The sequence below is a fragment of the Strix aluco genome, chromosome 8 (genome assembly GCF_031877795.1).
Source record: "Strix aluco isolate bStrAlu1 chromosome 8, bStrAlu1.hap1, whole genome shotgun sequence".
Taxonomy (NCBI): Eukaryota; Metazoa; Chordata; class Aves; order Strigiformes; family Strigidae; genus Strix; species Strix aluco.
In genome coordinates this window covers 25,731,278-25,744,478 of record NC_133938.1, presented here as the reverse complement: position 1 = coordinate 25,744,478, position 13,201 = coordinate 25,731,278, and the positions used below count along the sequence as shown (strand labels likewise).

The 13,201-nt window shown below is 34.9% G+C and overlaps 1 protein-coding gene across 3 annotated transcripts in view; it reads right to left on the bottom strand.

Moving 5' to 3' along the window:
- DENND1B (DENN domain containing 1B) overlaps positions 1-13,201 on the bottom strand; it is a 170,715-nt gene that overhangs the window by 35,565 nt on the left and 121,949 nt on the right. For all 3 annotated transcript variants that reach the window (XM_074832741.1, XM_074832742.1, XM_074832743.1), the window contains 2 exons: positions 12,830-12,955; positions 3,146-3,247 (listed from right to left, as the gene is read on the bottom strand). In XM_074832741.1, coding sequence (XP_074688842.1) covers positions 3,146-3,247; positions 12,830-12,955 — 228 coding nt within the window. The remainder of the gene's footprint in view (positions 1-3,145; positions 3,248-12,829; positions 12,956-13,201) is intronic.

The window sequence follows — 13,201 nt, the reverse complement described above, 5'->3', positions numbered from 1 at the left end:
TTAATCAGGAAATAACATTTAATATATCAATAATAGTTATTTTCTTTTTAAGAAAAAATATTTTTATACGATTAAATTTCCTAATAGTTTAAGAATAATGATAACCAGAGTTTTTAAAATTAAATCTATTCAGGGCAGAAGACAGCTTTAGAAAACTAAAGCCAGCAAACTGCAGCAACCCAAACTTCATACATCCCTATAGTTGTCATCCATGTCAGGGTACTTATCATAGATTACTTCTACAAATTCCTGGAAAATATATGTTTTGCATAGACAGTTTGGTGTATTCTGTTTCAGAGCAATACAAACAGTACTTTCCATTTACAAAAATGTGAAGTCATCAACCTGATGTAAAAGACATCTCCAGAATTTATAAATCCAAGAGAGTGATTTGAGGCTAAAAGATAATCTAGGCACGGTCCCCACCAAAAATATCCTGTCTCAATTTTCAGTAAAGACTATGATGCTGAATAAGGGAACAAAAATACAAGTGTTAATGAAAATGGGATACAGAAATGGACATTATAGTACCTGAGGAATAAAACTTGAGTCAAAAAACCCCTAGATCTCTGTTACATGATTCTAAGGAAACCAGCATATATATCTGGAAGTAAAAAAAAAAATTTATGAGTCTATCAAGGTAAAGGAAACACAGTTGAAGAATAACAGTACCATTACTTAAAAAACAAAGGTTGTGATAACTACTGATCTGTCAGTTTGCCCTGAACAATTTGATGAGTCTTACAGATAGATTTTGAGGGGAAAAATGGTAAATGAGTAAATGGAAAAATGTAGCATATGAGTTATCAAAACACTGGTTCTCACAGATTCTCTGACAATTAATTTTCTAGATAAATGAAATGCAATTCACCTGTATCACAGAAAAGCCTCTTGCATGTGCCTTAAAATACTGGCCTAGATGACATAAAAGCAGGGTACCTGAACAGGACACCTGAACTTTAGGTTGGATGAGGACTGACCCAAAAAGAAGATAACAGCTTGTAATGAAAGGAAAACTGTCAGGCTGGAAGTGTCACCGCTCATGGTATTTAAGAATAAGTGTTGGGACTGATCCTATTTACAGGTTAATTAACGATTTTGGTACAAAAAACTGGCATGTGCTAATACATTTGGGAATATCATTAATAGAAAGCACATCAAAATGCAATACAAAGTAAAAACAGATGAGGCTGAAGATTAAAATAATCTGAATGGGAGTAACACAAAGAATTAATTCCACAATTTATTCCAACAGTGATTTCTTATTACTTTGGTGAAAAGATACAATTTCTAATATTAAAAGAATGGTTAAATTAGAGAAATTAACATGTTTTAATGGAGGGAGGGGAAGGAGATTAAAAACCTACAAAGAAAAAACGACAGAGGAAGGATTTTATAAAATGGCACAAATGAAGCTTACTCATCAGTTATGACAAAAAGGGGGAATTTAAAGTAGCTATTTTCTGCTTGGTCTAGGTTTAAGGCTGCTCCTTAGAACTATTTTCTGCCTAAAAGATTTTCCAGAACTGAATAAAATGCAGTTTAGCCTTTTTGAACACAAACAACTTTGAAAACAGCTCATTTGTCAGTGGGAAAAACTGGAGAAGATGCAGCTGGGCTGAGGATTAGCTGAAAAAGTAGGAGTAACCTTCACAACAGAAACCAGAGAAATGAAAAAAAACCTACTACTACTATTAAACCACACACATCATCAAAATTGTTACTATTTCCTAATCCTCTAAAATATATAATTTCCTTTAGTTGAAATAAAATTAAAACAAGCTATAAACAAACTGTAAACTGATTCTGTTTAATTGAACACATATTAAAATGTAATGAGTAAGTACAGAGCCACACTGACAAGCCCATTTATTTCAGCGGAGTTAAACCTTTTTCTTACAGCTGAGGATCCTGCTTTAGTAGCAGTAGTGTGACAACAATGTAGAAACATTGCTTGTAGGCAGCTTGCTATTGAGAAATTTTCATGCTAGCTTATTGCACTGAGATATGCAAAATATAAACAAAACTGTTTACTCTGTTACTTCTTTCCATTTCAACCATACATAGATACTTCAAAAGGTTTCAGATTTCTTCTTTATGATTTTATATTTTTATTTACTTTTTGTTATCATATAAAACACAGTAAAATTAAAGGAGCCCAATTCTATGACCAGTATTTTCTTAACTTTCATACAATTAGGAAAAACATATTTTCACAGAACTTCTACAAAGTATCACCCTTGTAAAAATCTTTAGACACTATCCTGTTTTTTGAACATTAGAAGATTGTACATATAATGAATTTCCCTTATCTATCATGGTAGTATATCTTCAGAGAAGTCCACCAGATTATTTAAACATGAACTCCCATGCCTCAGTTATTCCAGATATTTGCAGGCACATATATACTTTTATGAGTCTTCTGATTTCATTCAGATTTTCCTAAAAATCTAGTAATAAGTTTCTTAACACCCTTTTGATGTAATGGGGTCATGTGATGAAAAGGGATAAAAGATTTACAGAATAAAATTAAAGAAAAAAATTCATTTCCAACACTGTAATAAAACTATTACTGAGCTGTGCCAGACATTCCACAATTTGTTCTCTATTAGTTCAAAATCTGCATTAACAGATTAGCTAGAATATTCTTCAGGCCACCCCTATGGCTCAGGTTTGTAAGATTCTCTGTGTGTATATTTCAAGAATCCTAGCAATGAAAACTGACATTACAGTATGAATCCAGTTTTTAAATAAAACACCACTGAAGTCCAATTTAAGTAACCACTATGTTGTTCACGTTCTTTGGTCATGAGCCAAGAGAGCTGAAAATGAAGTTCAACCATCAAGCTCGGAGACCCCATGATTCTTCTTGTTTAGATGAGTTGCTGACTGGCTCTGCAGAGACGTTGCACTGGCTCTGCACCATGGGGTTATTTTTTTGTTGAGTTTACCACCACCACCACTCTTTTTAACTATAACCGAAGATTTAAAAATACAACAAAACTGGGATGACCATCTGTATGCAAAGTTCTTGTACTTATATTTTATCCCAGAGTTTCACAAGCTGACAGAAAGGAAAATGTATTTCAATATGGATATGTTTTAAGAGAAAATGATTAAACATAGGTCATTTATCCTCCCATACCTGTTTAAAGAGTTGAAGATTAACAGCAGTTTCCAGGAACTGCTTAGTAGTACTGGAACGATGCTTCACAAAACTATTCTCACAGAAAGTTATAGGCTCTCCCTAAAAAATTTAAACAGAAGAAGTTAGATGGTAACTAGAGTATACAAATATGCTGATGTATTTAAATTCTCCATTACAAATTTATTTATTTATTAATAGTCAATACACACAAATATTCCCTTTCAAGCAATCTTGATAAACATGCAGCCAATTAAACAGACACAGACAACAACAAAAAAAAGCCCCAAATCCCCAAATCTTCATACAACACGTAAATAGTTCTCAAAATGCATGTTGCAATTGAACCTCTTGTTTATGAAGTCAGTCTACAAAATACGCATTGTAAGGAAAGAGTAAAGCGGTTTACATTTGGTTCATGTTACCTTTATAGCACTCTTCATTAAAAATTTCATAGAATCATAGACTGGTTTGGGTTGGAAGGGACCTTAAAGCTCATCTAGTCCCAACCCCCCTGCCATGCGCAGGGACACCTTCCACTAGACCAGGTTGCTCAAAGCCCCGTCCAACCTGGCCTTGAAGTTCAAGGAAGTGGTTCAGATTTTGAGGAAAAGCAGGCCCACTGCTTCAAATAATTTAACATGCATTATTGTTCAGGATTACTCTGATTCTCTGGCATGCTAAACCAGCAATACCAGTAAATCAAAATGATAATTCAGTCCAAAAATATGTATCTGCACCAAATTATTTTTATATTTATTCTACCAAAATATAAGATAAATATACTGATGATTTAACAGGAAATTACTGAAATATACTTTTATTTTTGCATTAAACAAAAGCTACAAACTTTCTGGAACATTGTTTTGGAGAAAGTCTGAGCAGATGAGATTAAAATTTAATACAATAAAATATATTTCCCCAACATGGGAAAAGTGCATAGTCTATAGTTACCAAAAACCCTGGACCAAAACAGTCTGATGATGAAAGATGATAAAGAAGTATTCACTGAAAATTAAGTGTTTGTTGAAAAAAATGTTAGTGGAAACAGTACTCATTTAAAAATAAAATATGCTAATAAGATTATTTATAAACAATCAAGTTGACTCCTATGCTATTCTCTAATTTAATTTAAAATTTGCTCTCTTCAGTATGCACCGACCACTGGACATTTCTGATGTGTGTTCTCTCCAATTCTGTTATTCTTGCCAATACTTTGTCACAAATACTTGAAGCTCTTTGTCATAACCGGATGAATAACAGGTACATTACAAAGTTTGTGTAGTGATCAAGGTACAGGAACTAATTTCATCATAAAGTCTAAAGGCCTCTCACCCAAGTTTACAAAACCAAAATAATTACCAGATTACAAACAATTACCAAATGTCTCAAGGACAGAAAATTTGGAATCCAACAAAATGCCACACCTAAATCTACCATAGAATATTTTACTACCCAAAAGTTACATATACAGTGCAGTCCCATGACAGAATAAAAGACGCCTCAGCCATTCAAAAGAAAAAAGATCAGACAGCTGCTATACTGATCTCCACAATAGCTCCAACTGTTAGCCACTTTAAAGACAAATTTATTCATGCCCATGATCACCCCAGCTTTCTGCTCCTAACCCTGTTCAACTTTAACTGCACATGCTACTTCACGCATTTTCCTATCATTCTGGCTGACTGTGCAGTTATGTGCTTCCAGAATATCACAAACCGTTTTCTGCATGTGACCCAGGTGAGTTTGGTGGAGTAGCTCCAAATCGTTTTCAACTGCTCTTTACACCTTGCACTTTGTTTTTAAATGGTTCAGATATGCTCCAAGGAAATGCTGCAGTAAAAACACTGTGATGTCATTTTAAAATTCTATTCTTATACTGTCAAAAGCTTCCCTCTTTTTAAGTCTCTCTTAAGAGGTCCAATCCTACTCAAAGTACTTAAGTTCACGTTCAACTTGTTTTTAAGTTTTACTTCCTTACTTCTTTATGGAACCTCTGATTTTAGAAGAGAAATCTCACTGGAAGAGCTAGAAGCTATACATTTACCTAACATAAACCTTCCCCTTTCACAGGGTAGCTGGAATGCTGTGATATGCAAACCTATCTCAGTACAATACATGGCACTGTGTCAATCAAGTCTCCAGGAGAAGCACCCAAGTTACTCCACCTACTACTTCTCCTGAGATAACTGAATACTACACATGCAAGACATGCTGGATCTGCCAAGTAGCTTGAAATCTTCGTGCTACTTTAAATAGCACTGCCTTCCTGACCCACTTTACATTAGCTATTCTTGAGTTCCTAAAGACTCTTGTCTTCAGAAGATGACCCCAAGCTACTTAGCAAATTCAAAGTGCATCAAAACAAATGGAATAGTCTCCAGTGAGACATGGTGGTACAAGACATAGCATTCCTGAGGGCAGACTCTCTTCTCAGTTCCGTCGTTCTTCCAAAAAATTTCAAGGCAGCAAATGATAACAACTCCTTATTTATATTTTGTTGTTATTGTTGCTGTTACACAAAGAAATGACTTCTGGAAATACAGAGGCAGTATATACTTTGTGGGAGTGCAGAACTGACTAGACAATGGCTCATGACATACTATGAAATGTTACATTTAGGACCAAAGAGAGAAAATAGTATTTTCAAAATATACTATTTAGAAAAATAAAAATTAAACTATGCCTCCACTGCTACTTTCCCAGTTGTCTTGGGAAAGATGAAAGCGAAAAAGGAGAGGTTATCTCCCAGCATGCTTGCTCTCCCTTTCACATCAGCCTGGGAAGAGAGAGCAGTCAGATAGTTTTATTTGATGGCACTTCTCCTGCCCGAGCCATGTAACAGAACACCAGGAAATGGTAGTTCAACACACATTTTTAGTGCATGGCTGTAATATTTTCCCAAATACTTTTCTTTAATCACTGAATGCTTCAGATACTTAGTAAGCATTCATGCATTGGTGCATCTGTTCCCTTATCAGTACACTTTGGAGACAGAATAACCAAAGCTATTCCTTAGCTGAAAATTTGTTTAAGATCTATAAAGAGTTCACATCTATGTTATTTGAACCTCCTGATAGCAATGTTGCTTTAGAAATCTGAGTAGGCTTAAAGCTCCTTAAAGCTAGGAGCTACTCATGAAAAAGAGAAAATCTGTTGAAACCTGTAGAAATTCCACAATGAAGTTTTCTCAGAGTATCTACTGTAGCTTTACTGAAATTGCATTAAATAATACAATTAATTCCTAGCTTTTTTATTTGTTCAAGACTCTGAAAACTAAAATTGTTTCCCAAATAAAACTTTTACAAACCTTCAAGAGGATTACAGTAAACACAAAGCCTTTTGAAGTGTTATTTAAAAATAAATTATTGCATCAATATAAAAAAAAATAGCTCTAGAAGTTTTCTAACATAAATCTTATAACATTCTTATTTCTGCAAATACAACCAGGTACCTTTAGAAACTGAGTTTTGGAGGAATGCTCCACTGATATTTAACTACTAGACCATCAAATGGCCCCTGTCGTATTGATCTACAATGTACTTTCAAAACAAGTTCGATCAAAACCCAGTGGGGACTCCACACTGAAAAGTAGACAGCTAATACTCAGACCAAATAATCTATGCCCAAACAAGATATCTGTCCTTTTAACAACAGTTGCTATAGAATTTTCTTCCCTTTTCATAGCTTGCCACACACAGCAGGAATTTCTTACCCTAAGCTACATTCACATTTTAAGCAAGCTATTTATACAGACCTCAATAGAACGTGAAAACAGTGAGCTAAAACAGCATGATCATTTCAAAAGAAAAAATAATCTAGATTAGAAGGTATGTTTGTGCTTTCTAAAACTAGTTATATTTAACTTGAACAAGAAGTACAAACATTTTAATTATTTTTCAGAAAACATTCATATCGCTCTAGCACGAGATGACTCATATCAACTATTGCTATAATTAATACCATTTCATATTGTAGCTCTCACTTATTACATGAAGAGTAGAAGTTAGGTAGGTATGGCCATAGCTTCTTTGGTTTTGTATACTTTATTCAAAAAAAAAAAAACCAACAAGATTTTAAACACCATTTTCATTTTGATATTAAAATTCCCCAGTTTAAAATCAAGGAATTACAAAGCTGAAATTTCATCTGCTGTCATGACATCCAGAGATAAAGGCCAGGAGATAACTAAGTATGATGCATGATTCTACTCAGGAAGGTGCCACTTAAAATTACAAACAAATTTCTGGAAAATCTGCAAATTTCTGGTAATCTACCCAAAAAAAAGATTCAGATGTGCTGATATTTCTTATAGTCACAATTAAGTCCTACAACAACTCTTATTAATACTAATCTATAGTCAATAAAGGACTACTACGGTCCTTAAGACAAATTAAACAATATGGTTTTCAACATGTAAAATAAAATTCTTGTGGAAGTCGCCATAAGTAGTCATAACAAATATTACACAGGGTGGTTCTGGACTTAAACACAAGCTATCTTCTGGCATTTCATTACTCTGTTTCTGTACTCTGCTGTAATTTCTATGCCTAACTCTTGGGGGAAAGGTAAACAAGTCGATGCCCATTTCAAGAGATACCTGTCCTCAAAAGGTTTCATTTCGAAACTCAATTATAAACAATCATTACTTATGCATTCTCAAGTAATTCAGGTGCATTCTGAATCTTAAAATACCTTTTTCTTTCCTAATATAACATTTAATTGTATTGTATTGATTTATTGCATATTCAATGCAATACGTACATCTGTTGGAGAGCTGATGTCACTACTTAAAATAGTGTCAATATTGGCCCAAAGCACTCTAGTTAGCATTCAGTTACAATGAGGTCTGACAGGTTGTGTAACTTCAAGCTGGAAGTTATCTCGGCATCCCTGGTGTGCTGATGAGACCATGAACTCCTACTGCTGAGCATTCCAGAGCAACCCATTAGCCTTTGCTCTTCATCTCTTAATTTCTGATGAGTGATGTTATAACCATCATAACGTAACACAAAGCTATCCTGGGTTTCTTTTGTTTTAACATCAAGAGATTTGAGGACCTTTTCCCCAAAAGAAGGGATTCGTTCAATGACTTCATCTTTTGCTAGCTAATTCTTGAAGAAAAGACAATTTTTCAAAGGTAGAAAATAAATTACTGTTGCTTACATTCCATAATCTTTTAATCGATGTGTAATAACGTAAGCAGATTTGTTTATCTAAAATACATTTGAAATGTATTTGTCTTGCCATGATGAATTACCTTTTCTTAAAAATAAAAATATCACACCTGTATTTCTTCCTGATGTTTGCTGCTTAGGAGCAAATAACTTTTCTGCTTTTTCTCCTGATGAAGTTAAAATTAATCTCTATCATACTAAATACTTTTATATTCATTATTTTTCCACTCTTTCCTCATTCTCTTATCTACCTCTCCCTCTCTAGACACAGATTGGGAATATTGCCTGTTTAAGAATTCTTTATATCAAATAGTGTTTTATTAACTGACCATACTATATATGATTAATGGAAAAAAATTTACTAATCTTCGCGTTCATCTGCAAGGTTTGCACAAGTACATGTGTAAGGCCCGTTTTCCCTAGCCATCACAGAATTGTTAAAATGTTTGACTGGTGTGGTTCTTGTCTGATATAAGGAGGGATGCCTAAAAATTACCCATGAAGAATGCATAAAGCAAAATAGCAAGAAAAAACACAACACTGCACACACATTCATTGACAAAATGACACAAGCTGCCCAATTGCAATCTTTGTATCTAACTCCCACCTGTGCACGCAATTCTGAAACACAGAACATGCATTATTATTCCATGATAAATTCCCAAATGCTGGACTACCTAAAGAAAACAGGAGCAATAAAAGGTTCAAGACTAAGTTGTGACCACCCAAAGCAAACATTTGGGTTTGTATATGCATTTATGTGATGCAGGAAGCACCTATCTCACAACACTCTGACCACTGCAATGCCTCAGAAGGGTTAGACTCTTGTGATCAAAACTGTTTGCAGTCACTGATGTTGCAGATTGCACAATGGCTCACACTGCAGCTGCTAGCTGTGTGAGTACAACCATGCACTGACCACTTGTCTTTCTATATTCCAGGGCTCCTTATAGCAAAACAGTTTGAATGGCTTCATTGCCACTGCTGGAGACCCCCCCAAAGTCCATGCACATTCCCCTCTCGGAGCATCTCATCCAACGTCTCAAAATGGATTGCAGTCCTCTACGTGAATGAGATCATATACAAAAACATTATCATTCACCATTCCACTGATGGCATTTTGTTCTGTATTATTTTTTTTGTCATTTATCAATGACAGTGAAGCAATTTTTTCAATCATCCCCACCTGCTATGAACTGGATTCCTTCTGGATTAAACTAAAGCAGAAAATGAACTCCAGCTAGTTATGGGTATTCAACACCAGACTAAAAGAAGAACCACAATAAAGCTAGAAATGCACACTGTGTGGTTGTCAGGTCTGCAGCACCAATTGTACTATTTTGCTCTACAGATCCACTCCTATTATGCATTATTTGCTAATGTGCAGTGTAGCATATTACAAAAATACATTTGGCAGTTAGATCAATTTGACCAATTTCTTTAACTCAGTGTCACAATTAAATCAGAAAAAAACAACTATTTCCACTTTTCTTGGAAACTTTTCCTGAATTAAGTTTTTTATTATCATTACACAAAAAAATATGATCACCTTTATATATTACATGTCATATTTGCTGTCTGTATTAGAATAGACAAATTTTCCATATGGTCTTTCGGAGTCCCATGAACTCCTTTCAAGACCTCCGAAGCTTCCCATTTTCCCTTTCACCAATCATTTTTTTTCAATAATTGCTAGACGTTTGTTCAAGACATATTGCTACACCACAGAGAATCTGTCCTGTGCTGAAAACAAACAGTTGCACAGAATGAATGTTCAGTGTGATGAACAGCGTTTGGAGTGAAGAGAAGTGTTGGATGAGTACAGACACTATTAAAGCTGTTCTTTACTCAAAGTGAATATTAATGACAGTTGTTCCATGTTTCAATTTAAAATCATACAGAACACACTGTTGCAAGGAAAATAGTTCACTTAAACATATTTTTAAACTTAGAAGTAATCGATAACTATCCAAATATATTTTATTTTTCATCAGGATGTTTGTGATCCTAAAAATGGTACCCCAAAACCTCTCCATTTTTGATTCTGAAAATATGACAAGCTCATTTATAGCAAAAGTATTTCAAACCTATTCGAAAATATTCTCATTTAAGTATACCCACTGCAGATTTTCTACATGACTACTACTTGAGCTCCTGAAAGAACATAGTCCATAGCTGTGGTTTAGATTTCCTTATTAGATCTAGCACTACAGACTCCAAAGCAAAGGGTAGTATTTTCTTTGCAATAACAATTTGCAAGTTTTGAGACTCCTGACAAATGGTTGTAATACAGCCAATTCTGATTTGATTTTTTGAACTTCCCAATTCACAATGCATTAAACTGAGTTCAAAAGGCACATGTAAAATGAGCTGAACAATCATGGGACAGCTCCTCTTAGTTTCTACTAATCCAGAGCAAATTCAGCTTCTAAAAATTTTTTCTATCACAAAAAAAATTCTGTAAAATATTAAATTAAAACTATGTGAACACAGCTCAAACGAACAACTACACTTCTTTTTTTTTTTTTAAATATGCTTTGTCTTTGGACAAGTTGATGCCAATCCAAGATATGCTGGTATTTGCCAGCAGACTTCTGCCTGTTAAGATATTCTGAAATAACATTATCGTTTAAAAAAAACCCATCAGGGCACAATGGTTTCATAAATATCTTCTCTGATATGCAATCAGTGGAGAAAAAAAAAAAAAAAAAAACAACACCACAAAAGGAAAGGAAATAATGCAGAAAGAAAGACTGCAAAGGTCACCTAGACAAATGTCTGCCAGTTGAAATGATGAATGGTGCACTACTTCCAATACAGTGCAAATGTAGATATCTCAGATATGCCAACAGATAAACTGAAATAAAATGGAAATCAGTTAAAAGGAGAGGTCATTTCAACAGAGATGCTAACCAGAATGCTAAAGAACTTGCACATTCAGTTCAACAAACTTACCAAACAAAGGATTGACTGGAGTCTATTTCTCATCAGAACAGAGGTAAGGACATCAACCAGACTGACATCATTCTGTTTGCATGTATCTAACGTAGATTAAGACACTTTTTGACCTAACAGCTCTTACTGCAAGCTGCCATGAATTGACATGGACCAGTGTCCTCAGCTTTAGATTAAGGAACAAATTACATAACCTCTCCTGAAGCAATGTTAGGTAATGCAACTATGGAATAAATGACAACTGTTTTGTTCAAATTATTTGTTTTAATGAAACTAGTACTGTATTGAACTCTTAACGATTTTGAAAAGAGGTACAGTTATTTCACTATAATATGCAAACTGGCTTTCCATAAGAAAACTATAATGACCGCTAAACAAATATTTGAACTAAATCCTTAAGCATTACTTTATTTCTGCATGGGTTACTTTTCATCTCCATAACAGTGGCCGTCAGTGGCACAGACAGTTAGTGTGTAAAACGCTCACAGCAAAAAAGATTACCTGTAAGAGAAGCAGCTGGGTAGAAGGAAGACTGTACCATACTGTATTCTAATGTGTCCTCCAGGAAAAGGCCTCATCTGGAATTAATAACTACCCTACCCACTTCCGTCAAGGAATACCACATAGTTCCTTACCCAACAACAGAATACACCACTCTCCTCACCCCCAAACAAGCATCCATCCATGCACCCACACACCCACCATATTTACAAACTTGATGCCTCAAGCAAGGATGATTTTCTCCTATCAAATCTCAATACTTATCTGCATCCATCAGACCACCAAACATCATATCCTTGGAATCTGATTCAGCCAATGTCATCTCAATGCATTTTTGTCAAACAGAACTACTATCATTAATTTGCAAATATCATAGGAAAAGAATCTGGCCTGACAGATGAAATGAATCTCTAAGTCGTTTCTGATAAATAATTTCATCTCTAATAAGCTCAATATGTACCACCCTCATAAACCAAAAAGGATGAAAGCCCATAACACATTAATCTACTGAGTGCCAGCAAAACATCAGAAATAAAAATTCTGAAGTTCTGATAGGATGAAATGGGTTTTCAGTTCTCCTAACTTCTCAGTGGAATCAAGATAAGTGTATAATAGAGGAGATTCAACTGACTCGTATCTGGCTTCTGCTAGGAAATAAAAAGATTCTGGCCTCAAACACAGCAAAGTCTCTAGACTGGTGTAGTGAAAAATGATGGCATCTGAAAGGCACAGCCTCTTATTCTTCACCACATTAAACCAGGTGACCTACATATAAGTAGTTTCATTAACACAATCTGATTTTATGCTAAATAAATTCTAAAAGTGATACAAATAAAAAACCAGCTGACTTGGGACAAGTCAGTATTTTTCAGTATAACTCACCGTCAGGAGGTGGTAGTGTCTTCAAAATTGCCAATGTATTCTTAGCACAGAGTAAGATTTAAAACATTTTCTTTTAAATGTTTCAGATTGGGATAAAACATTTAATATTTTTCTTGCAAGGAATGAGACCGTGCTCTTACAAATTAAGGAAAAAAGAAAGAAGCCTTACTGGTTTGTATCTTAGTGCATCTCTGTAGGATCCAAACAGTGCTGCCTGTGCTCGAAGAAAGGCCTTGGCTACTCCATCACCCGTAGCTGTAGACTGCTTTTTCAGTTTATTTTTCAAGGCCGAGACCTGCATGACAGAGTGGAACAGTTAAATTAACACCTCAGAAATTGGTACAGCGAGGTATGAACCCAATCAGCAGGCAAACCATGGTGTCTACAGGTCAGCCAAAAATTCATCCTCCTCCTTGATAGCTTATCTTTTTAACTGCAAAGAGCACCTGCTGGTCTGTTAATTGAAATGAAAGCAGGGGATGATGGTAGAGTGCTAATGCAAATTGGTTTATGCTCTCTTTTTTTCCCAAGGCCTCTTGAC